At 48.4% G+C, this 26226-nt stretch overlaps 1 protein-coding gene across 1 annotated transcript in view; it reads left to right on the forward strand.

The window, feature by feature from the left end:
* The window catches only part of CLIC1 (chloride intracellular channel 1), a 132370-nt gene extending 107761 nt beyond the window's left edge, over positions 1-24609 (forward strand). Inside the window, exons 3-6 of the mRNA XM_078646040.1 lie at positions 3948-4073; positions 4615-4721; positions 23133-23314; positions 23773-24609. Of these exons, the coding sequence (XP_078502166.1) occupies positions 3948-4073; positions 4615-4721; positions 23133-23314; positions 23773-23934 (577 nt within the window). The 3' untranslated portion in view covers positions 23935-24609. The remainder of the gene's footprint in view (positions 1-3947; positions 4074-4614; positions 4722-23132; positions 23315-23772) is intronic.
* The last annotated feature ends 1617 nt before the right edge of the window (positions 24610-26226 follow it).

The following is a 26226-nucleotide window of genomic DNA, read 5'->3' on the forward strand; positions in this document are numbered from 1 at the left end:
AACTTTTATTTAAGTATTAATTATAAAAAAAATAAAAGCCATTGTTCTTTGTAATATCAATACATCTAAGTCACGTAAATACAACACATATTGCATTACAAATGCTTTAGGTGTCATATTTGCGAAAGTTATAACTATTGGCATTGTAAATGACAAAGCTATTAATTTCGCTATTTTCAAAACCAACACATGAATAAAAAATGTCATTTACAATACCAATAGCTCAAACTTTCCTAATGCGAGACCTATTGCATTGCAAATGCTTGTTTCCCAAGGTTGTCACTCCCTTTTATCTGTGACAGTCAGTTACTCTGCCCACTTTTATGCACCTCCGCATCCTTCCTAGGAAAAGGAGCGTCCCCACCGTCTGTACCCGAAAAGAGCATTATCGTTCTATCTTGATTTCACAAATGAGTTGTGGATGGATGACCAACTCTTTATAGGATATGTGGGAGCAAAGGGGCATGCTGTCCAAAAGAGGACCATTTCACAATGGGTTATTCTCTGGATCATAATATGTTATGCCTTGACAAAGAAGCAGCCTCCCGAAGGGCTTAGGGCCCATTCCACCAGGCAAAAAGCATCCACCACAGCCCTACAGCGTGGTGTGCCTATTTCTGATATTTACCAAGTGGCCACGTGGGCATCTCTGCACATGTTCGCCAGACACTATTGTCTGGATTCTCAGGTTTGCAGGGAAGGCCTTTTTGGCCGCTGTATCTTACAGGGTTTCCTGATTTAAAACTTTTTCGCAGTCCCACCTCCGGGGAAGGTATTTCTTGGGTATCTCTTCAAAGGTAAGGTATCTGTGGCTAGATGTCTCTATCAGACGGACAAGTTACTTACTTTTGGGATTGTCTTTTCAGATTCCTTACCCACCCACCTATCCTCCCCGCACTGCAGAATTGTCTTTTAGTGTCAGGACTGTTCTCTTCAGGGCCTTAGTCTTTTTTTTAACCCACCATGGTCAGTCACTTCATGGCTCCGTGCGTCCGGGGTGCAAAGTCCCTCAGAGTCTCGACCAACACCGACGACACCCTCACCACTGCCGAGCACATGCACTTCCAGATCCACACCGACCCCAACACGACTCAGAGGAACACTCATCTACAGACCACCCAGACCACGACCACAGTTCAACGAACACCATCGCCGACCTCGTCCGCACCCACGCCCTTGCCTCCACGGACTACATCCTCCTCGGGGACCTGAACTTCCACCTCGAGAACCACAACAACGCCAATTCCCCCGCGCTGATCGACAATCTCGCCATCCCCGGACTCAAACAGCTTGTGACGACACCCACCCATGCTGCTGGACACACGCTGGACCCCATCTTCTCCGCAAGCCCCCACATCTCCTTCAACCACACCACCGAACCCCACTGGACTGCCCACCCATGCGTCCACTTCACCTTCAGGAAACCCACCAGACACCACCGCACCCAACAGTTGCCTCGCCGCTGCTGGGGCAAGATCACCAAGGACCAACTGACTACCACCCTCGCCCTGAGACCACCCACTGACCCAGACACTGCCGCTACCAACCTCAAACAGTGGATCAACAACTGCGCTAACACCCTCGCTCCTCAAGATCTCCACAAACAACCACACCAACAAGAAAGCCGCCTGGTTCACCGAAGACCTCCGGACCTCCAAGCGCACCTGCCGGAAACTGGAGAAGAAATGGCTGCGCGACCGAACACCAGAGAACCACACAGCCCACAAGAACGCCACCCGCAGACACCACCAACTCATCAGGAGCACCAAGAGGACCGCCTTCAAGGACCGCCTAGACAACAACGCACACAACACCAAAGAGCTCTTCAGCATTGTGAAAGAACTCTCCAACCCCAGCTCCAACACCAACAACATTCCGCCATCACAAGACTTGTGCGACTCCCTGGCCACCTTCTTTCACCGCAAGATCACCGACATCCACGACCGCTTCAACTCCGACACCCTCGCACCCACCACCCCGGCGACCTCCACCCGCACCAGTCGCCTGACCGCCTGGTCCAACGTCAGCGACGAAGTCACCATCAAAACCATGAACTCCATTCACTCCGGATCCCCATCCGACCCCTCCCCTCACCACGTTTTCAACAAAGCCAGCACAACCATCGCACCCCACCTCCGGAAAACAATCAACATCTACTTCGAGAAAGCAATCTTCCCGGAAAGTTGGAAAAACGCCGAGATAAACGCCCTACTGAAGAAACCCAAGGCGGACCTCAAGAACCTCCGACTCATCTCCCTGCTCCCGTTCCCGGCAAAAGTGACAGAGAAGATTGTCAACAAACCGCTAACCCGCTACCTCGAAGACAACAACATCCTGGACCCATCCCATTCCGGCTACCGCAGCAACCACAGCACCGAGACCGCCTTCATCGTCGCCACCGACGACATCAGGATCCTGATTGACAAAGGAGAAACAGCCGCCCTCATCCTCCTGGACCAATCAGCAGCCTTCGACACGGTCTGCCACCGCACCCTATCAGCACGCCTCCACGACGCCGGAATCCAAGAGAAGGCTCTGGCCTGGACCAACTCCTTCCTCTCCGGTCGAACCCAGAGCGTCCGCCTCCCACCCTTCCGCTCAAAAACCACCAAGATCATCTGCGGCGTCCCACAGGGATCCTCCCTCAGCCCGACGCTGTTCAATATCCACATGGCACCGCTCGCCCACGTCGCACGACAACATAACCTCAACATCATCTCCTACGCCGACGACACCCAGCTGATCATATCCCTCACCGAAGACCCCCACACCGCCAAAGCCAACCTCCACAGAGGAATGAAGGCCATCGCCGACTGGATGAAGGACAGCAGACTAAAGCTGAACTCAGACAAGACGGAGGTCCTCATCCTCGGACCATCCCCATCAGCCTGGGACGACTCCTGGTGGCCCACATCGCTAGGCACAGCCCCGGAACCCACCGACCACGCACACAACCTGGGGTTCATCCTCGACTCCGCCCTCTCCATGACCAAGCAAGTCAACGCCGTCTCCGCATCCTGCTTCAACACCCTCCGAATGCTCCGCAGGATCTTCAAATAGATCCCTCCTGACACGAGAAAAACCGTCACCCAGGCCCTCATCACCAGCAGACTCGACTACGGGAACGCCCTCTACTCAGGAACAACAACCAAGCTCCTGAGTCGACTACAACGAATCCAGAACGCCTCGGCACGTCTGATCGCCGACGCAGCCACATCACACCCTACCTGAGAGGCCTACACTGGCTCCTCGTCAACAAGAGGATCACCTTCAAACTCCTCATCCACGCACACAAAGCACTACACAACACCGGACCCACATACCTCAACGACCGACTCCGCTTCCACACCCCCACCCGCAGCCTCCGCTCGGCCAACCTCGCCCTCGCAACAGTTCCTCGTATCCGGAAAACCACAGCCGGTGGCAGATCCTTCTCCTACCTCGCCACCAAGACCTGGAACGCCCTCCCTACCAGCCTACGACAGACCCAGGACCTGCTGGCCTTCAGAAGACTTCTCAAGACCTGGCTCTTCGATCAGTAGCAGCCCCCCCCCCCAGCGCCATGAGACCCTCACGGGTATGTAGCGCACTTTATAAATGCAATGATTGTTTGATTGATTGAAAGTCGTGAAAAGTACTGAGGTCAGTGCGCCGGAGTGGTGGTTACATTGACCACGCGGATGTCACGACACAGGCTATGTCATGCGGAGTCGGCTGAAGCCACCTACCGGCACGCAGGGGTACACTGCTATGAAAAAAATTCTAGATCCAGCCTGACACCTGAAAGTTCAAAGGTAAGGAATCTACCGCTAGTTCAGGTCTCTACCAGATAAGACGTTACCAAAGATAAGTAACTTGTCCTTCTTTCCTTTGTTGATTGGACGGTGCTCTCACCAAGATCAGTTCCATGTTTATGTTCATGTCTTTGACCTTCTCCCTTATTTTAGGAAGCCAGAGATTCTTAACAAACTGGCTCCTGGTGCACAGCCACCGTTTCTCGACTTCGGAGGAGAGGTGCGGACGGACACCAACAAAATTGAGGAGTATCTGGAGGAGACTCTCTGCCCACCAAAGTATGTCCTCTTTCATCACTTTTAACGCAAGTAGAGTAAGGAGACATAAATGTATTGAGCATGGCACTTCAATTGTAGGGTGCTCCAAATGTTTACATCATTATGCATTGTCCAATGTTTGTGCTTATGCTGCAATAGCAAAGTCTGTAGGTGGGCAGCATTGAGGTGCACCTGCAGAGCTGCTTCTGGGCCATATTACCTGAGTGGCTATAATACTGCATGGCATGACTGAGGTGCAGCATTGGCTGAACTATCTGTTTGTCCATTCAGTGGAATAGCAGAAGCACTGCAGTTTGGGATTGAGGAGTGTCTGTCTACCAGGTACTGGTGTTGCAGAGGGTGGTGTTAGTCAGTGATGAGGTGCATTGACACCTCCCTTTTACAACTCGCTATAAAGAATGGGTTTGAGGATCTGTTGCTTATTCCATACCCCTATGCTCTTTTTCATTCTCCCACTCCCGCCTCCCTTTTCTTCCCTTTCATGCTCCCATTCTCTCTTCTCAAATGCCTCTCTTGACCTCTCTTTTACTTGCCCTCCAAGGTACCCCAAACTTGCGGCTAAGAACCCTCATTCGAACACTGCTGGCCTTGACGTCTTCGCCAAATTCTCAGCCTACATCAAGAACCCCAACCCAGCCATGAATGACAGTAAGTCCCTGACCCTTTCTTCAGTCTATGTGCCTTAGTTTCGCTGTTGTTTAAAATGTTACAAAGGATAGGGCATTGTCAATCAAGTCAGGTCAGTGCCAGCCCTGCGTTTCTTCTCTCCCTGTTGCTCCGCCCAGTGTTACTACCAAAGGCTGTTGATGGGCAGTGAGGTGGTGGGCAGAAAGCAAGACCCCTATGTCTAAAAATATTGCCTCAAGAGAGATGCATCAGTTCCTTAAAAGCCAAAGGTGGATGTTTTTCAAAAGGCCATCTGATTGCATTGGCTGATTACGACAGAGGGACACCCCTGGCCTCCCCCTATCATCCTGCTTGGATTAGGGATTGGTTGCGAGGTAGAATAGTTAGAGAGCGGATGGTGTGCATGGATGCTCAGAGGCGAAGCCACCAAAGAAAAGCATGAATGGATCCCCATTCCCAATGGTATAAGAGGGCACCCCCCCCAGCCAAGCATTGGTTTACAGATTTGACCTCGTGGTTTTCTTGGGGCACCGTTGTTGTGGCTGGCCAGCACTTGGAGATTGCTTCGTTCAGAGTGTAAACAGTCATACATGGTGGATAGGCTAGGCTGCAATAGATTTATCCAAGTCTAATCTTTCCCTGGACCAGCAGGATGGCTAATGGAAGAGGACCAGAAAGATAAATAAAATAGGAGGCTCCTGAATGGTTCGGGGTCAAACCGCTGGTGTCTGCAGGGGGCCAAGTGCAACTTCTGACACCCTGTGACGTTTTGGTAGTTCGACGTCCTTGCTTTCACCTGGCCTCGCTCCAGATTGAAAGAAGATTCAGCCCCCACAAGAAGACATGTCTCGCGCGTGCATGTGTAGGGCGCGCGCGCCCTGGTTTACGAAGGAACAGCCTGGCCCCTCCGCCCTCCTAGCCCTCATTGAGCGCATAGTACATGGCAGTATCTGAGACAACTGTGATGAGTTCAGGACTCTTATGCAATGGGTGAGATTTACTACTCGAGGCAATCAGGCAGCGGGTGTGCAGGGGCAGCCCGTGCTCCTGAGAGGCATCAGCCTGTTTGTGGCAGCTGAAGTCACCCGCTCCTTTTTACCAGAGCCCATGGCAAGCTCTCTGAGCGGCAGACAGGGGGCGCCCTGCCCACTGGTGCCAGCCGGTCCCCCTGGCTTCCAGCTACACTTAACGCAAGCTTCTCAAGCAGAAAATGCAGGCGCAGCTCAGCTCTGTTAATGGCCTGTGCGCAGCCATGGGGGAGGCACCTGCTTCTCGGCTCTTTTTATCAGTCTCAGGCGCTAGTCTGAGCACGCTGTCGCAGACCCTGTCATATGAATGCCCTTACACGATGCTTGGACCGAGTCATAGTTATTTAGGAATAAAAGAGGTACTCCTTTTATTTGTTCTGTCCTTTAAGACATCCAGTCGGCGTTGATTGGTCAGGTCTTGACAGTTTGCCAGGTTCTGAGTAGCATGTCATCCACGCAGCGTTTCGTCAGAAAAAGGAAGCGCTATATGAATGCAATTTCAATACAATGCACCTTGACAGTTACTGTTTTTCGTTACCAAACAGGGTCTCGTTTGCAACAAATGTGGGACATATTTATTTATTTTATTTATTCAAAGTTTTATATAGCGCGAACAAGATCTTTGCAGATATCAGAGCGCTTCACAGAAACAGGGGGTGAGGGTACTTCACAGAAACAGGGGGGTTACTAAACATATTATTGGGTACAGTATAATAGTCAATAGCATGATCGGATAGCAGTCATGTGCTGATAAAATAACCAATAAACAATTAGGGCAACGATAATATAAGACGGTGTAGACTCTTTGATCCAGCTACAATAGAGATCAGGAGAGCTTGGCTATAGGGATGGCTTATACCACTTTCTTAGAGTTACAGCGAAAAGGGGTAGGGACATCAAGGGGGTGATTAGCAAACTAATGTGTACAGTATAGTAGTAGGAAGTAAGTGAGTAGCATAATAGGATCGCAATCAAGTAAGAATATGATATCATTAGACATTAGACAGACAGGTAGCCCGTGATACAGAAGCGGTGCAAAGTCTCTGATCCAACAACAATAAAGTTCAGGTGAACTTGGCCATAAGGATGGCTTTCACCTCTTTCTTGAAGAAGGCAGTGGAGGAGATGAGCCTGGTTTCAGGAGGGAGTGCATTCCAGATCCTGGGTGCCATTCCTGAGAAGGAGCGTTTGTAAGTTTTTTCTTTCCGGAATCTGCGAGGTTTCAGGAGTAGATTTTTTGTACTTCTATTGGATCTCGAGCCTCCTGAAATGGTCAGTTTTTGAGAGAGGTAGTTGGGTGCCTTGTGGTGTATGGCCGAGTGTGTCATAACAGCAATTTTCAGTTGTATTCTGGCTTCAAAGGGAAGCCATTTCAGGGATCTCAAGTCAGGGGATATATGAGAGTGTTTTCTTGAGCCAGTAATGAGTCTCGCGGCAGCGTTCAAGGAGGCTCTTAGGGGTGCGGTTGTAGCTAGAGGGAGACCGCTGAGGGCCACAATTCCATAGTCTATGCGGGGGATGACTAGGGCTTGTACAGCAGTTTGGAAGTCTTTGACTGGGAGGAAGGGTTTAAGTTTCCTCAGTGTGTTGATTTGGAAATTGGCTCCTTTCGTTGCTTTTCTAATGTGCTGTTGCATGTTGAGCTTTGCGTCAAGTGTGATGCCTAGGGATTTCGCAGAATCGACGATGGTGGGTCGGACATTGAGTGCTGTTCGGAGAAATATATTCGGAGAAATGTTTTTTTGCCTTGAAATTTACTTCATTTGAAGAATAAAATCCGGACAGTTGAGAAGGAGGGCATATGGTTTCTTCTGGATCTGAGATTGCTGAATAGACTTTAGCTTCTAAGACAGAGGGCGGTGCAGGGGCTCAGGCATCTATGATGGGGAGAACAGAAGGAACCCACTAAAGGTGGATAACAAGAGCAGCATCAGGAAATAGATTAGGTTAAAACATGAGTGAAGGAGAGTGAACTGGTGGGGTTCCTCCCCCCCAAAAAACACAAAGGAATGTCCGAAAGGAAAAGTGGGCATATGCAGAGAGTAGGGACACTGGGAGGAAAACATCAGTGAAACGAGGGAAGGGATTGGGGGCCACCCCTGAACAGCAGTTTAAAAAAAGTGAACTATCAGCCAGTAATAGGATGTGTGAAGGGAAGGGCGTTGAAGGAAAGCAATCTACTCATCCCGTGTTAAAAACACAGTAGGGACAAACCATTTTAAAGATTAAAGGCATTGACTCTTTAATAAGGATGCAAAAGGCACTTCCGACAAAAAGGACCTGCTATTTATTGTTTTTCTAACCAATGGCCAATACCACTCATCGTGTAAATTTCAGTTCAGCTGTTTAGTTGAAATAGTTTCTCAGAACTGGTATTCTTTGAATTTTCATTCACATGGAATTATATCATGCAAGCTATTTCTTCAGCTCTGAAGATGGTTTCCTGTAACTTAGTCCTTCATAGACTTCTGTGGAGGGGCTTTCTAAAATGTCGACCTTTCCTTTCACCCCTCGCGGTGCTTCCTGAAGCCTGGTCGTTCAGAGATGCGTCCTAAGATAAAGCCCCCTGTAGTCTTCTCTGAAAGAGCTGGCCAAACGCAGGCCTGTGGATGCGAGAGCCTTCCTGGAGTTTACACTTTGTCATCTCCTCTGGAGTTGCTGCCTGAAATATCGTCCTTTTTAGGTCTCGGCCTGCGTAGGCTGCGCTTGCACATTCTCGCTGGCGAGAAATTATGTCTTCTAGTAGGGAGGTAAACGAGCCCGCTCTTCTCCATTGGCTGGCTTCCTAAACAGCGGCCAGCCATTGGAGAAGAGCTCTGTCTGTCCCTTTAAGCCCCGTCCGTTTCGGATTGAGGGGTGAGTTTTTTCATGTTCTTTCTATCCGTGACGTCATCGGACCAAAACGCGCCCCCCAGTCTGAAAAGGACGGGGCTTAAATGCCAATGGCCTTCTCTTTCCCTCTGTCTCTCTCCCTGCCCCTTCTGTGCTCCTCGCCACCCCCTGGTGCCCTCCCTCTTCCCTACCCTGGCTGCCTCAGCCCGTGCCGATCAGAGCTGGAGCCCCTCGTCGGCCCTCCCCGAGGGGCGGATATGTGCTGACTCACGGTGCCTCCCCCTCCCTCAGTGGGGGCTGCTCGGCCGACGCACCTCGGCCATGAGTCTATTTTTAGCCCCTCTCCGTGCCCTGACGCGGGTGTCCGTGCCAGTCTGGGACGGCGGGCCCCTGGAGGCCATCGGAGCCTGCCGCCGTCCGTGATCTCCCTGATCGGCGCCCCGCGGACCCGGCGAGGTCTTTGCACAGGTAGGGAGGTGCTTTGCCTCGGTGCTGCTGGCGGGCGGGCGGGCGCCGGGGATTCTCGGGCCGGGGCCCTCCGACGTCCCCTGTGCGCCCTCGTGCTCCCTCCTCCACCGCCAGGCCTCTGATCCAGCAGCCCGGGCTTCACATGGAAGCTCATGGCCGCGTTGTTCAGCGGGAACAGAAAGCCCTGCAGCTGCCTCCTGCCTCGGGAAGTAAAAGTGCAAAGAGGACAACGGGGAGCGCCTCTTGGCGCCCAGCCCACTCACACAGGGAAGGCGAAATTCACAGGGATGCGAGAGTGCGCTTTATTTGCAGACTTTCCGGTGGTCAAACTATTCAAGTACACTCATATATCCGCAACTCCCGGCAGCGTTCGTATTAGGGTAATATGATTCTGTCCTCTGCAGCTAACTACGCATCATCAGGTGACAACATGCAGGAAACTCGGTGTCCGTAACCTGTTCAGACTACTTGGGCATTACTGCCCCTCAGCTGCGGACTGAGCGCTGCTGCCCCTGGGAACTAGAAGATGAAGCCATGCCCGGGTCCCCCGGTTCTCTCCGGCAGCAGGAGAGTCCAGGGGCTCACACGATGCTCACTCGCGGAGTGCTAAAATCACAGGAGTGCGCCAGAAACTGCGATCCTCTCTCGCTGCCTTTCCCTGTGTCATGGTTGCAGTCCGTGCAGAGGGCAGCATGGCTGTCTGCCAGCGCGCAGCGCCTGCAGGGCCGCCCAGGCTTGGATGTGGCAACCTGCGTGAATGCTGTCTGGTTACTAGTTACCGGCCCAAGTGCCCAGAGTGTCAGCAGTCTGGCCGCGCACCTGTGGAGGCTGATGAGTTTACTTCGAGTCTGGTACTGGCAGTTTTGATTTATAATCCTCTAAAAACCGTGAACTGCAAGTACCAGAATGCAGTGTAACACTCACGTTCTTACTCCTGAATAATATATTGTTCAAGGTTTAAAACGGTGGTCCTGTGTTAATGCTGGTGGCGTGGATACTGGTGTTTTAATTTTTCTCAGAGTGCATGGAATCGACGTGTTAATGCATATGTACCATGTGGATATGGATGAGAATTACCACTTGGGAGCCTGCCGCTCACTGGCGTCACCGTGTGTGCGCGGAGTACTCATCCTCCAGCGTTTATCGTCCATTTAGTATAATCGGGACCATGGGAATAATGCGGCAGGAGAGTACCAAATTTCCCGGCAAGGTTGACTACATAATGCGGAATGAATAGGCAAAGTATGCTGTAAAATGAAGCACATTTTTTAAAAAGTATTATTTTATTATGTGTGTGGCACTGTGTGTGTGGCACTGTGTGTGTGGCACTGTGTGTGTGGCACTGTGTGTGGCACTGTGTGTGTGGCACTGTGTGTGGCACTGTGTGTGGCACTGTGTGTGTGTGGCACTGTGTGTGTGTGGCACTGTGTGTGTGTGGCACTGTGTGTGTGTGGCACTGTGTGTGTGTGGCACTGTGTGTGTGTGGCACTGTGTGTGTGTGGCACTGTGTGTGTGTGGCACTGTGTGTGTGTGGCTCTGTGTGTGGCTCTGTGTGTGTGTGTGGCTCTGTGTGTGTGTGTGGCTCTGTGTGTGTGTGTGGCTCTGTGTGTGTGTGTGGCTCTGTGTGTGTGTGTGGCTCTGTGTGTGTGTGGCTCTGTGTGTGTGTGTGGCTCTGTGTGTGTGTGTGGCTCTGTGTGTGTGGCTCTGTGTGTGTGTGTGGCTCTGTGTGTGTGTGGCTCTGTGTGTGTGTGTGGCTCTGTGTGTGTGTGTGGCTCTGTGTGTGTGTGTGGCTCTGTGTGTGTGTGTGGCTCTCTGTGTGTGTGTGTGGCTCTGTGTGTGTGTGGCTCTGTGTGTGTGTGGCTCTGTGTGTGTGTGGCTCTGTGTGTGTGTGGCTCTGTGTGTGTGTGGCTCTGTGTGTGTGTGTGTGGCGCTCTGTGTGTGTGTGTGGCGCTCTGTGTGTGTGTGTGGCGCTCTGTGTGTGTGTGGCGCTCTGTGTGTGTGTGTGGCGCTCTGTGTGTGTGTGTGGCGCTCTGTGTGTGTGTGTGGCGCTCTGTGTGTGTGTGTGGCGCTCTGTGTGTGTGTGTGGCGCTCTGTGTGTGTGTGTGGCGCTCTGTGTGTGGCGCTCTGTGTGGGGGTGTGTGTGTGTGTGTCGCTCTGTGTGTGTGTGTGGCGCTCTTTGTGTGTGGCGCTCTGTGTGTGTGGCGCTCTGTGTGTGTGGCGCTCTGTGTGTGTGGCACTCTGTGTGTGTGGCACTCTGTGTGTGTGGCGCTCTGTGTGTGTGTGGCTGTTTGTGTGTGTGTGTGTGGCTGTTTGTGAGTGTGTGTGGCGCTCTGTGTGTGTGTGTGTGTGGCGCTCTGTGCGTGTGTGTGTGTGGCGCTCTGTGTGTGTGTGTGGCGCTCTGTGTGTGTGTGTGGCGCTCTGTGTGTGAGTGTGGCGCTCTGTGTGTGTGTGTGTGGCGCTCTGTGTGTGTGTGTGGCGTGAGGTACTGGGTTTTTAAGAACCGGCACAGAACCGGTAACCCAGCGGTGTCAGGGAATCAACACCCAGAGACCTCGGGTTCTTCCTGAGTCAGACCTACAGAAACTCAGAGTCTTCTAGGTGAAGCCAAAGATTAGTTTATTGGCTGCAACCAAGGTAACAGGGTCCTAGAAGTACAATACGGGTATATTCTCAGGAGACTGCACACTTTCACGAAGTCAGGCTTCTCTCTTTATACATGATTTTCAGCCTTGGGCAAAACATTCTTTGAATTCGTGGTATTTCATTTATAGTTACTGGTTACAAAGAAAAACAGAGTCATGATGAGATGTACACATTTCACGTCGTGCTGCCCATAACAAATCATCCGGCAAGGCCCAACATTTCATCAGATATCGCTGGACCCCTAATAAAAACGGTCACCTCCCCATCATAAAGCAAGTGAAGAAAAGGAGTGGAGAAAAGATGTGAGCGAGATATGGCAGGTGTGCGCGCTGAAATGGTTTTATGGCTGGTTGAGCCTAGATGCTATCTTGCTCGGCCACTGGGAGGGAACTGACCTAACGAGTTCGGCCTGGGGCAATGGTTCTAACTTGTACTGAGGTCAGGGAGAAGTCGAATAAGGAGTATGTGTCCTTGTGGAATCAAATTCAACTGGATTAAGGCCTATGTAAAGGGCAACATATAAATGGGAGTGGGGTTCAGAATGTAAATGACGATTTCGAGGTGAAATCGTCACTCGAATACGCCGAAAATACATGTACATGATGTACTCGTCATTCTCGGTCTTTTGACACCAAATTCGCCATATTCCGACTAAGTTTTTATTCTCGAGTTTAGTACTATTATATGAATCCAGATTTTCAGAACCACAAACCCTCCTTTTGCCCTTACATAGGCAATTAATCTATCCTCATGTTAGTCTGAGTCCAGATCTATATTCCTAAAGTCATTGAGATGTTGCTGTAACATCATTCTAGTGCTTAGTTCATTTCTTGACACAGGCTTCCTTACACATGATGTAGCACAGAGGCCACATATTGCAGGAGCACACTGTATGCATAGACAGAACAGAAAAAGAATGGCTAAGACCATCCCAATGACCATCAGAATTTTCCATCCCCAGGCAGATATCAGTTCCCAGACCCATCCCATTAACGACCAATCTCCTTTATCCACATGAATGGATTCAGAAATTTTATGTAGTTTGGAGATGGCCCTGTACACGGTCGGAGTATTATCTGGGATGAAAATGCAACAACTAGACTGGATCAATTTGCATACTCCACCTCGGTCCGCAAGTATTACGTCCAAAGCGACCCGGTTCTGAAGGGTCATAAGTCGATCTGACTGGAGCTCAGCAGTCAGGTTACTAAGGGCACCAGCAGTTTCAGTCACGGTGGATTCAACTACCCTTGTCAATTGCCTTATGTTCCTGCTGTTAGCCATGGCTCCCCAGAACGGCAGAAAACCCATTGCAAAGTCACCAAATTCTTGACCTGCAGTGTCTTCTTTACTCAAAACACCTCTAACTACCCTTGTCCGATGGTAATCCGCCGCTGCTGTGTAGGTGGGAGGTAACAGGAATGAAACAAAACATGAGCCCGAGAAGTCAGGGGGCAACCATGTATAGGCTCTATCATGGCAGATGAAATAAGTACCCTTAGCGGCTAAAAACGCAGGGGAAGTCTGAGATCCAAAAACATACGTTTCTGTACAGACACTCTTCCCTAGCTGAGCTCTGGGATTCTTGCCAATACCTTGCAGACACAGGTGACCTTGATGGGGTACGATCCAGATAGGGGACGATCTTTTGGCTTGCTGTTTCTCACTTAATGTAGTGCCATATCCGGTCACGTTCCAACCTACATATGCAAGTATCTCATCATCCGGGGTATCTTCATAGGAAGTTACTTCCTTGATCATGTCAACTATACCTTTGACTAGGGCGCTAGTCTTGAGGTTGTCTTTTACAGAACGTAGGGGTTGGATTTCTCGTGCATATATGAACATTGTCCTATATGCCCAGACTGAACCATTGTGACTAAATGGCAGGACCAAATAGGGGATACCTTTATCCGTGGTGTGGGGCATGAGACCACACACCCAACAGTTAGTTGTGTTTATTACAAGTTGGTGTAATAACTGAACGAAGGAGTTATTAATGAACTCTAATCTCCTATTTGATTCGTGGTCAGGCAGAGGGTGGAAAGAATGGGAGGAAACAGTAGGAGGAGGTATGGGTGATGTAGTGGGCGCAAATGTCACATGAAAAGAGAATAAAACATAGCTTATCAAAAAGACCATTACGCTGGATAGCATAAAAATACACACTATTATAAAACTTTTCTTCGTCAGCGTGTAAAAAAGTCTCTGCTTAAAGTTCATTTGTTTGGCAGGCCTCTCCACATCAGGAAACTCCATCCTCTCTAAGGTGCTGCCCGCGGTGGTAGGTTGCCTCTGCTAAAGAATGCTTCCGTCAGTCTAGGGCAACTCCCTTGGACCAACCAGAACTACCGACCTAACGTCGTCAGCTGCACCCAAAAGTCTTTAATCAACCGCGACCCTAGCAGCGGAACCCGGATGGCGGTTCGAAAAACAAAAATAAGCAAGTTACCTAGATGGGAGATCTGCACTTTCAAAAATAGGATTTGGGGAAAAGACACATTTTATTAGTCCATAGGGTTTTCTCTCGGATCACAAAAAGGAATCACTTTTAATTAGTCTGTTTTTCTTGGTCGTAAATTGTAGCGTCTCTTCCCGGGTACTGTCTGGTCCAGAAATAGTAGTTCAGGTTCCACAGGGTTCAATTGTTCTGGTGGTGGCACAGTTTCTCGAAAAATGTTCTCGCTTTCACAGTCAGGGTTAGTTTCTTTTACATGTTCATCAGTTGTGCGCTCTGAGTCAGTGCCTCCTTTCTGGACCCATTGGTCATGTGGCAGAGGGAAGGGTATCTTCTTACAATGGATCCCGTGGACCCAATTGGCCTTCCCCTCCACCCTAACAGCCGACCTTGTAGACAGGAAGACGAGGTGAGGCCCGGTCCATCTGGGCTGGTCGTTTCTTGTTCTTTGAAAGTTGCGGACGAGAACCCATGAACCGGGGTCAATGGAGTGACCCGGAGTCTCAGAGACCGGAGGCAAGGTGTTGTGGACCTGTTGATATAAAACACGCAATTTAGCCGTCAATTCATACAAGTAATCAAGCAAAATAGGGTGTTGCAGCTCGCTGAATTTCGTGGGCCTAGGCACTCCCCATATGTTGGCTGGCCGACCAAAGACTATTTCATAAGGACTGAGTTTCACTCGCGAATGCACAGTCATTCTGGTGGATAGGAGTGCTAAGGGTAGAGCGTCAGGCCATTTAAGACCTGTGCTCGCTTGGATTTTGGCCAATTTAAGTTTAAGCGTGCCATTGTAACATTCTACTAATCCAGCTGATTGGGGGTGATTTGCAGCGTGGAACTTCTGCCTAATGCCTAGCCCTTCACACACTCTTTTCATCACACGACCCACAAATTCACTTCCGTTGTCAGACCAGACCATTCTAGGCATTCCGAACTTGGGGAAGAACTCTTTCACAAGGGCTTTTGCTGTGGACAAGGCAGTATTGTCTTTTAGGGGATAGGCTTCTACCCATCTTGAGAAGGCACAAACAACCACGAGCACGTATTTTAAGTTGTTGCACCTCTCCATGTGTATGAAATCTAGCTGCAAAACCTCGAACAGATACGTAGGAGGTGCAAAATGACCAGCTGGAGTTGGGGTTCCCCTACCAGGATTGTGCTTCAGACATACCATGCAATTCTTGACAACATTCTCTGCACACTTGGGAATCCCCGAATTCTTCCACACTGGGGCCAACAACTCGCAAATCCCTTTCACGCTGATATGGGCCATTCCATGAGCCATTGTAACCACTGCAAGCACATATGCATCGGGTAACAACCATCTCTGATGCTCTGTCAATTCAATCCAACAACCATTTGCATCCATTCTTCCTGTACTCTCTCTCCACGTGCTCAACTCTTTCTCCGTGGCCTCAGCTTGGATGGACTTCACGCTCTCTATCGTGTCCTCACGTATTCCAACATCACCAGTTCATCTTTCTGGGCTCGCAACATACATTCGGCTCATCACATTCTTTGCAGTTTCCTTAGCGGTTTCATCAGCAAATGCATTTCCACGACCAACATCATCAGTCACTTTCTTGTGAGCACTACATTTCACAATCGCCATTTGCAGGGGCAAGGTCAGTGATTCAAGAAGCTCATTCACCAACTGACCATGCTGAATCTTAGCTCCATGCCAAGTCAGGAACCCACGTTCTCTCCACAATCGTCCAAAACTGTGAGCCACTCCAAATGCATACTGGCTGTCGGTATAGACAGTCACTTTCATTCCTTTAGACAACACACATGCTCTCGTCAGTGCTACTAGTTCTGCGGCTTGAGCTGAACCATGTGGTATTCGTGCAGTTTCAATGACTGTGTGCAAAGTTGTGACAGCATATGCTGCAGTCACGTTACCATTTGGGAGCTTAAAGCATGAACCATCTACCCATAATGTACCATCACATTCAGCAAGAGGAGTGTCGAACAAATCCACTCTCCCTTTTGTCTCTTCCTCTGTTGTGAGAAAACAATCGTGCTGTTCTGAAGCATCTGACTCCTCTGCAATTGGTAACAATGTGGCTAGGTTCAAGGTACTGCACCTTTTTATGTGCACATGGCTCGCTAGCAGTGTCAATTCGTAACTGGACAGTCGAGCACTAGTTAAGTGCTGTGTCTTGGTCCTATTTAACAATGTGTCTACTGCATGCGGGACCATCACGATTAGTGTATTATTCATTACTAGACCAGCAGACTGTCGAATAGAAACAGCTGCTGCTGCTGTGGCCCTTAAACAACTTGGCAATGCTCGTGCTACCGGATCCAAAGTGGCCGAAAAATAGGCGCATGGCCGCTGTCTATCTCCGAATAACTGAGTCAGCACAGATAATGCACAACCTTCCTTCTCGTGGACATACAATGTGAAAGGCTTACTGTAGTTGGGGGTACCTAACACAGGAGCCGAACATAATGCTGTGCGTAATTCGAGAAAACTTTTCTGACAATCTTCAGACCAAGGAATGGGATTGGGTGTATTTTTACACGTTAATGCCACCAAGGGTTTGGCCAATAACGAAAAATTTGGAATCCACTGTCTACAGTACGATGTAATGCCCAAGAAAGCACGTACTTCTCTCTGTGTTCTTGGCACACTCAATTTTGCTATTGCCTGAATTCTTTCTGGGGTCAGTTTCCTTCCCTCCTTCGATAAGAGGTGACCTAAGTAGGTCACTTCTTGTCGGCAATATTGGAGCTTGGAAAGTGTCACCTTGTGATGCAGATCACACAGATGACGCAATAATGTCAATGTGGCCTGTCTACAAATTTTCTCAGTGTCTGCAGCAACGAGCAAATCGTCCACATACTGTACAAGAGTAGCACCTTTTGGTAAAACAATCGTGTCAAGTTGTGTTTTCAGAGCTTGACTGTATATTGAGGGGCTTTCACAGTAGCCTTGCGGAGCGCGTTTAAAGCGGAAGCTTCGACCTCCTAAACTAAAGGAAAAAATATCCCTGCTCTCCTCAGCAATTGGGATGCTGAAGAAAGCATTCTTTAGGTCAATCACTGAAAACCATGAAGCAGAAGCTGGAATCATAGTTAATAATGTGGTAATGTCGGGGACAACTGGGAATTGTGGCACAACTATCTTATTTACTTCTCTAAGATCAATCACGAATCTATACACAGGTGGCTGAGAAGGGTCAGTTAGTTTCTAAACAGGCAGAACAGGACTATTGCAAACATTGCCTCGTGTTTCTTCAATCACATCCTTTTCAATCAACTCGTAAACAATTGCTAGCAAAGCTTTTTCACCCTCATTAGATATTCTGTATTGGGGAATTCGTGGCATTTTGACATTCGACTTCAATGTTACAACATATGGTGGAATTTCTAAAAGACCTACATCATTAGGACCAGTAGCCCAAAGAATATCTGGGAGAAGTGCCAATTCTGCTGGAAGTGCATCTCTCGACAAATACATAGGAGAAACCACTTTCTTGCCTAAAGTGAGTTGTACTCCTGAAGGAGAACAATACAAAGTCGCATACAATCTCTTTAACAAATCCAATCCTAGCAGATTCTCACCACAACCTGTCGTCAGAATAAGGGGTGCTTCGAATTCACAAGGACTAACAGAAAGAGATAAAGGGTCAGAAATCGGATTTCTAACTGGGGCGCCAGAAAAACCTACAGAAACGTTCATTTCGCCAGACAAAGGTGCGCCAGGGAGTTTGGAGTGCATAATAGAACTCTTTGTAGCACCAGTATCCAACAGAAAAGGTTCTGACACACCTGATGTAATCACCTCAACGTAAGGTCCACTCTGATCTACTGGAACTGAAACAACTCCCTCTCTTTGTCTATGGCTGTCCTAGCAATCATTATTCTCCCACTGCTCATTTTCTGTGTAATACTCATCAACATAGTATTGAGCGGTCCTGTCAGATACGTTATTCTGCTGATCAAACCTGTTCATAGAGTTTTGTGGCGGAAGGGGGCGCGCGTCCTGAGGGGCGTTTCCACGTCCTCTACCTCTAGGTGCTTGCTGACTGCCACGACCTCTAACGCCAGGAACTCCATTCGTACGTTGTGGCAGGGCAGGACAATTATATTTGTAGTGACCCTCTTGTTTGCAATATAAACACTGGTTGGGGCCTACGCGGGGTTGAGCATACTCGAATCTTTGCGAGTTTCTCTGATACTGTTGAGGCTGCTGAAAAGTATTTTGGTAGTGATTCTGACCATTATTATTTTGATTACCACCACCACGTGGCGGATAGGCTTGCTGTAGCAAAACCTTCGTTTGGAGTTCTCTAGTTTTCTTTTCTACTTTATCTTTCTCATCTTTGTCTCTATTCTCGTAGTATTGTGCGGTAGCTAATATCTGCGCTGAAGATGAGACTGCCCAAGAACTTTCTGAATCTTTTAATTTCCTACACAATTCTGGAAGCAGATTGTGCACGAATTTATCGACAAACCATCTCTGACCACCTTCCGTGGTCATATCTTGACCGCTATGGTCAATGAATGTTTCTTCAAATCTGGTGAAGAAATCTGAAACAGTTTCTTCTTTCTTTTGCTTGCATGCAGACAACTTATCCCAATTTACGCATATTGCAGGCATTATCGTTTTCATGTAATCTACTATTCTACCAGGGAGTTCTGCTATCAGAGGCTCAGGCTTGGCACCACCAACTTGGCGGGCATCTGCAGCAGTAATATTAGCCCACGTGTCACCTAATTCCTGGTCATGATCTACATGACGAATTTTACCCCATAAAGGCTGTGGAACAACATTCCCAAATAACATGTCGATATCGGCTAAATTCATTATACATGACCCAGCAGTTTGTGACAATTCTTTATAGTACCCTGCAGGATTTTTACGCGGATCTGGTAATGTTTGTTTGAGTGCTAAAACTTCAGCTCGCTTCCATGGGACATGTACCCATACACGGTGAAAGTGTGGCAGGACAGGTGGGACAGCAGTCGCGTCACCCTCTCTCCACTGTGGGGGAACTTCTCTCATAGGGTATTGTCGTGCCTTTTTCCTACTAGATGCACTAGATTCCGATGGTGACCCAGAACTGTTTCCCTTACTTCGATATGATAATAACATTTCAACTGCCTTTTCCACATCTGGACCTACAATCATACCCTCTCCAAACTTAAATCGTACACGACACATTTCTTGTGGAATGCATTCTTGATCATTGTCTTCCAAATCCTCGCCAAGAAAGACACACATCTGTTCGAATACATATCTCTGTGTCGCTGCTTCCCATTGATGGAAGACTTCCATGACAGACTGTACATCATATTTTGCAGTGTCCATGACCCATTTCCGAGCTAAACTATTCAGGGAATCTCTCTCTTGATAATCAGGCAGTTGACTTCGCAACTGTCTTCTTCCTATGTTAGGGGTCGTAGCAGGCGACCCGAAAAGAGGTAAAAGAAGATTAGTAACAGTGCTGGCCATTTTCTGCCGAATGGAAGGTGAAACTGAAGGACAAACAGATGGAAAAACGGGGTGAGATAAGGCGGGGGTAGAGATGGCAGAAGAGGTATCAGGGAAAATAGATGTGGTACTAGGCAGAATCGTAGAGGGAGCATTAGGAGATGTAAAAAGTACAGTAGGCAAAATCGTAGAAAACACAGGTGAAACAGAAGTGGTCGGTGGGCCTGGAGGAGGCTGCACCGAAGAAGTAGGAGCCAGCTGAAGAACAGCTGGTGGGTGCTGTGGAAGAGCAGGAGGCGCAGCTTGTGCAACTAAAGGTTGCGGGGGTGCTGTGGCATTCTGCGCATAGGGGGGTGGTGAAGTTAATAATTGCGACATTAATGGGTCTTTTTCACGCTCTTTTGCTGCCTCTTGCTGAAGAGACGGCAAAACTGGATAACACTTATCTATTGCCATTTTACGTTGCCTGTGCAACTGCTCATTTATCTGCTCTTCTTCATTATCTTTAAACTGTACTGCAGCTTGCATTACTGAAAGTCCTCCTTCTCTCTTATTTTTCTTAGCTAATTTAATTTCTTTTTGTTTGGCTTCTTTGCGCCATAAGCGGAAAGAGTCAAACATCGCCGGCCGGGCTTTCTTTTTAAAGAGTTTCACTTCAAGGTTGTCTAAGATTTCAGAATCAAAGCTACCATATTGGGGCCATTTTAAAACACCATCTCTCCTAGTGTATTTAATCCATACTTCGTTGTAGGTGATGGGGCCTACCCCATGTTTTACATACAGTTCGTAAGTCGGAGTTCCAACTGGAGGAACCGGACATGAGTCCTCCAATCGGGAGTCCTATTATTACCAAGACAAAACAAATTCCCAAGTCTAAGACTAGGCATCCTCGCTCTCTAGTCTAGTTCCAAACTTCAAAGGATTTATCGATTACGATATTTCTCGTGAATACACGAGTCCTTCGGTTATGGTGCTTGCAAGTACCAATACAAAACCTTTTGTATCCCAAAGATACCACAAAGTAAGTCCAACTAAGGACTGGGAGACGCTCCACTTATACTTCACTGAAAATATCGATGGCGTCACCAGAAGACTCGTCTCAGTGTTTCGCTCTACCGAAAACTTCAAGGGTCCAACTCAGGGCGATAGCCAGGGCAGCAGTCCTTGTAGCCGTCGGGAAGCGGGGAACCTCGCAGCAAAGACCTTCGGACCACGTCGACATGCAGGGGTCGATGAGGTGGTGGGCCCTCCTCCGGAATTTCCACACGAAGCTCCTCACGATCTTCAGGCTGACTGGTACCACTGGAATCGCCCCAAACGTTGGGCGCCAACTGAGGTACTGGGTTTTTAAGAACCGGCACAGAACCGGTAACCCAGCGGTGTCAGGGAATCAACACCCAGAGACCTCGGGTTCTTCCTGAGTCAGACCTACAGAAACTCAGAGTCTTCTAGGTGAAGTCAAAGATTAGTTTATCGGCTGCAACCAAGGTAACGGGGTCCTAGAAGTACAATACGGGTATATTCTCAGGAGACTGCACACTTTCACGAAGTCAGGCTTCTCTCTTTATACATGATTTTCAGCCTTGGGCAAAACATTCTTTGAATTCGTGGTATTTCATTTATAGTTACTGGTTACAAAGAAAAACAGAGTCATGATGACATGTACATATTTCACGTCGTGCTGCCCATAACAAATCATCCGGCAAGGCCCAACATTTCATCAGATATCGCTGGACCCCTAATAAAAACGGTCACCTCCCCATCATAAAGCAAGTGAAGAAAAGGAGTGGAGAAAAGATGTGAGCGAGATATGGCAGGTGTGCGCGCTGAAATGGTTTTATGGCTGGTTGAGCCTAGATGCTATCTTGCTCGGCCACTGGGAGGGAACTGACCTAACGAGTTCGGCCTGGGGCAATGGTTCTAACTTGTACTGAGGTCAGGGAGAAGTCGATTAAGGAGTATGTGTCCTTGTGGAATCAAATTCAACTGGATTAAGGCCTATGTAAAGGGCAACATATAAATGGGAGTGGGGTTCAGAATGTAAATGACGATTTCGAGGTGAAATCGTCACTCGAATATGCCGAAAATACATGTACATGATGTACTCGTCATTCTCGGTCTTTTGACACCAAATTCGCCATATTCCGACTAAGTTTTTATTCTCGAGTTTAGTACTATTATATGAATCCAGATTTTCAGAACCACAGGCGCTCTGTGTGTGTGTGGCTCTGTGTGTGTGTGTGGCTCTGTCTCTGTGTGTGTGGCTGTGTGTGTGTGGCTCTGTCTGTGTGGCTCTGTCTGTGTGTGTGTTGGGCTCTGTGTGTTGGGCTCTGTGTGTGTGGGTAGCTTTTTTGTAGGTGGGTCTGTGTGAGGGTGGCTCTGTGTGTGTGTGTGTGTGTGGCTCTGTGTGTATGTGTGTGTAGGTGGCTGTGTGTGTGTAGGTGGCTCTGTGTGTGTGTGTAGGTGGCTCTGTGTGTGTGTGGGTGGCTCTGTGTGTGTGTGTGTGGGTGGCTCTGTGTGTGTGTGTAGGTGGTTCTGTGTGTGTATGTGTGGGTGGCTCTTTGTGTGTGTGTATGGCTCTGTGTGTGTGTGTGTGTGTGGCGCTGTGTGTGTGTGTATGGCTCTGTGTGTGTTTGTGTGTGTGTGGCGCTGTGTGTGTGTGTATGGCTCTTTGTGTATGTGTGGCTCTATCTGTGTGTGTGTGGCTCTATCTGTGTGTGTGTGGCTCCATCTGTGTGTGTGTGGCTCTGTGTGTGTGTGTGGCTCTGTCTGTGTGTGTTGGGCTCTGTGTGTGTGGGTAGCTTTTTTGTAGGTGGCTCTGTGTGTGTAGGTGGCTCTGTGTGTGTAGGTGGCTCTGTGTGTGTAGGTGGCTCTGTGTGTAGGTGGCTCTGTGTGTGTAGGTGGCTCTGTGTGTAGGTGGCTCTGTGTGTGGGTGGCTCTGTGTGTGTGTGGGTGGCTCTGTGTGTGTGTGTGGGGGTGGCTCTGTGTGTGGGTGGCTCTCTGTGTGTGTGTGGGTGGCTCTCTGTGTGTGTGTGTGGGTGGCTCTGTGTGTGTGGGTGGCTCTGTGTGGGTGGCTCGGTGTGTGGGTGCAAATGCAATAGGTCTCGCATCGAGAGATTAAGCTATTGGCATTGTAAATGGCAATGCCATTTATTTATGTTTTAAAAACAAAAAACATAAATAAAAATAATGTCATGAGCAATGCCAGTAGCTCTAACTTTAACAATACCGAGACCATTGCATTGTAAATGCTTGTTAATGTATGCATTGCATAATTCCCCATTCCCCAGTACATTTCGGGAACTTATTGAAAGGTCATATTCAGGGTGTTGTTTTCATTTCTGAAACTCAAATAAATTGCACCTCCAATATATCATTAATATAAATTGACATTTCATCTTTCAAACGAGTCTTCGCATCTAGTAACACATGTAAACCCTCACAACCATGCTCCTTTTGGTCGCTTCAATTGATGAACAAATGCCGGACTCTGGGTGAGGGTCAGGCAGGGTGCAGTACCCCATGTCTCGTCTCACCATGCATTCCTTGTCTTCCAGACCTGGAGAAGGGCCTGGTGAAGGCCCTAAAGATCCTCGACGACTACCTGAACACGCCACTTCCCGAGGAGATCGATGAGAACAGCGCAGAGGATGAGACCGTCTCCCACAGAAAGTTCCTGGATGGCGATGACTTGACGTTGGCCGACTGCAACCTGCTCCCAAAGCTGCACATTGTACAGGTGAGCCCTACTGGGCTGAGGGTGGAGCCAGCAGGGTTATTCTAGAGGATAGGGAAGAAAAGGTGGGCATGGGAGGGGAGTAACTTTCATTATCCCTTCAGAGAGGCAGAGGGTTAAATGGCCATGGTGTTTAAACGCCACTTTGGATGATTTAGGAGTAGAGAGACCACTAAACAGACACTAAGCTTTTTCTATAACTGTACTGTTTACCTGTTTTAATATTGTTCCCTTCTCCCACTCCTTTGTTGCTACCCTCTGCACCTCTTTTATCTCTGGTACTCTGGCACATTCCTCTTCTCCACCTTGCATATTTTCCTCGGCTTCCATGTTTTCTCCTTCCCACCCTCCCCATGTCTCTCATCCCTCCTTCACTCTACACGTTGCCTTTCCCACTACTCTCCTCTGTTCCCCTTTCTTCAATGCCCACCCTGCTGACCCTTTTGCACCTTCCCCTGCAGGTGATCTGTGAAAAGTACCGAAACTTTAAGATCCCGGAGCAGTTCACGGGCGTGCACCGCTATCTGAAGCACGCGTACGAGCGCGAGGAGTTCGCAAGCACGTGCCCAGACCCCAAAGAGATCGAGCTGGCCTACCAGCAGGTGGCTCGCGCCTTGAAGTAACCAATCACTGGACAACCACATTCCCACTTCTGCTTACTCCATTGGAAGAGCAACAGGGCAGAGGGGGGAAGAGGGAGTTATCTATAAGCAATAAACGTAAAAAAAACTATAGGAAGGACTGCATACCAAAAAAGGAATGCTAATGGTTTTCAAATAGGTCTGGACTAAAGTAAAGCTGCCACGCAAACTCCACCTCCACGTCCATAATCTCCTGCTTGATTCCGTCCGCCCCACCGCTTTAAATTTAAAGACGCCAACGTCCCATTCGCCCCACCTCTTTAAATTTAAAGACACCAATGTCTCAAATGTAGTTTTTTTGCTTTTTTTTAATTCCGTTTTCCATTTCAGAGGCCGTCTGAAAGTGATTGTGATTCCACGTTCTCCTGCTTATGAGACATTCCAGTTTGGCATTTCTAGTTTTTTTTTCCAGCTGGTGTAAGGGGACAATAACTGAGCATGTGTTGATAAAGATTAATGGGAGAAGTAATTCTTTTGTGGCATTGGAGCTGTTGCCTTTACCAGGCCGCTTTATTCTTGGTCACTATTGTATTTTATTAAATATCATGTCTTAAAAGTGAAAGGCGTGATAGTGACTGAAATTTCTCTTTTTTTAAAATAAAAAAAAATATTGTGCCAATAAAGTTTTGGAAGCGAGAAAATGTGTTTCCACTACTCTTCCTAGCGTGCTGTCTTGTCTTTTTATGTTTAGTGCAATTACGTTTTGCTGAATGAAGCAGGTCGCCAAAGAACTGCGATCTGCCTGGTTCTCTGTTTCACCCGTGCTGCAAATATTTATGGATTTTGCATAATTTTCTCTACTGGCAGAACGAGAAAATTGTGAATTGTGCCTGCTTTGCCATTCGTTGAACTTTGCTGCCTAACCCTAGTAATGACCCAGGATCGTGAAACCACATTCCTGTATCCATCAGGACCGTCCCAACGCTGCACCAGTTTATGAAAGAGCCTAAGATTTAACTTTTTAAAGAAGACTACATCACAGTGCATTGACAGTCCACAACCCAGCTACCTCTCATCCTATGTTGACTTTCTGCTGGTCTTTGACTCTGTACAGCACTCTGCTGCCTATTGGTTTGGTTCGCACTATAGAAATATCATATACGTACCTCCAACTGCCATCATGCCTCGTCCTCTTGAATCAAGCAGTAGCACACAAAAGAAATAGCGACAGTCCCGAAAACTGAATAAATAATTATCCTTAAACAGCTCATCTAGGACCCTTATGACCAGGCAAGCCATTGGTCTATTACTCACCTATCCTTTCTGAGCAAAACGTGAAAAGCTATAAGCACAGTAACACCAAATTCATATTGGTCACCACAGCCTGCAGGTCTTCAAATGTAGCGTCCGCCCTTGATTTCATATTAACAGTGGAATCCTACAAGCAGTCTGTTCTGTGAATTACAAAGCGGCCCCTTGCTTCCTGGCCATCTCAAGCTCTTTGTGGCCTTTGACACCGTTGACATCGAAGCACTTTTCAGCACTCTGCAAATGTATTGGGATCTCAAGCGCTCTCTTTGTGGTTGACCTCATTCCTGGCAAATTAATGTGTTCCAATGAACTCCTCAAAAATTCCACCACCACATTAGATATATATGTTCGAGGCACATGGGCTGCAGATCACACACTAGTGCATAGATCGCCATCTGGTCGTGGGCCCGGATGATTACACTTTGTTGTTGTCCTGGAAGAGTCTTTGTTTGGTAGGTGACTCCTCCCGTGGAGCATAGTGCACATGGGCATCGACTCCATCTTCAGATTGTTTTTTTCCGCCATCGGGCTCGGATGTGCTTATTATTCAGTCCTGTTACCGATTTCCTTTCGACTTCCATTCCTCCATCATACCATCGGTATCGTCTTCAATTGCGATTTCCCTGTTACTTCCATCGAAAAACTTTGCGCTTCTCGTTTCCGGCACTCGTTGGGCCGTTGGGCCCAACTGCGTCACTGGGCCTTTGGCTCATGGAAAGAACACCCTTCAAGTAGTGCCCTCAGTGTGGACACAAATTTCCCCACACTGATCTACATGAGGTGTGCAATCTGTGCTTGTCCCCAGAGCACGAGAGGCGAGATTTCCAGGCCTGCGCTTCGTTCCGGTCCATGAAGACTATCAGAGACCGTTGAGCTCGAAGAGTCATGGCGCAGTCCTCGTCATCGAAACCAGATCTCATCATAGATGAAGCTCCAATTGATCTAGAGTCCGAAGAACGACAGAAGGACGCCGTCGTCTCCGGAGCAGTGGATTCAGCTTCCGGAGCCGAAGGACAATCAGAC

This window comes from Lissotriton helveticus, chromosome 5_1 (genome assembly GCF_964261635.1).
Source record: "Lissotriton helveticus chromosome 5_1, aLisHel1.1, whole genome shotgun sequence".
Taxonomy (NCBI): Eukaryota; Metazoa; Chordata; class Amphibia; order Caudata; family Salamandridae; genus Lissotriton; species Lissotriton helveticus.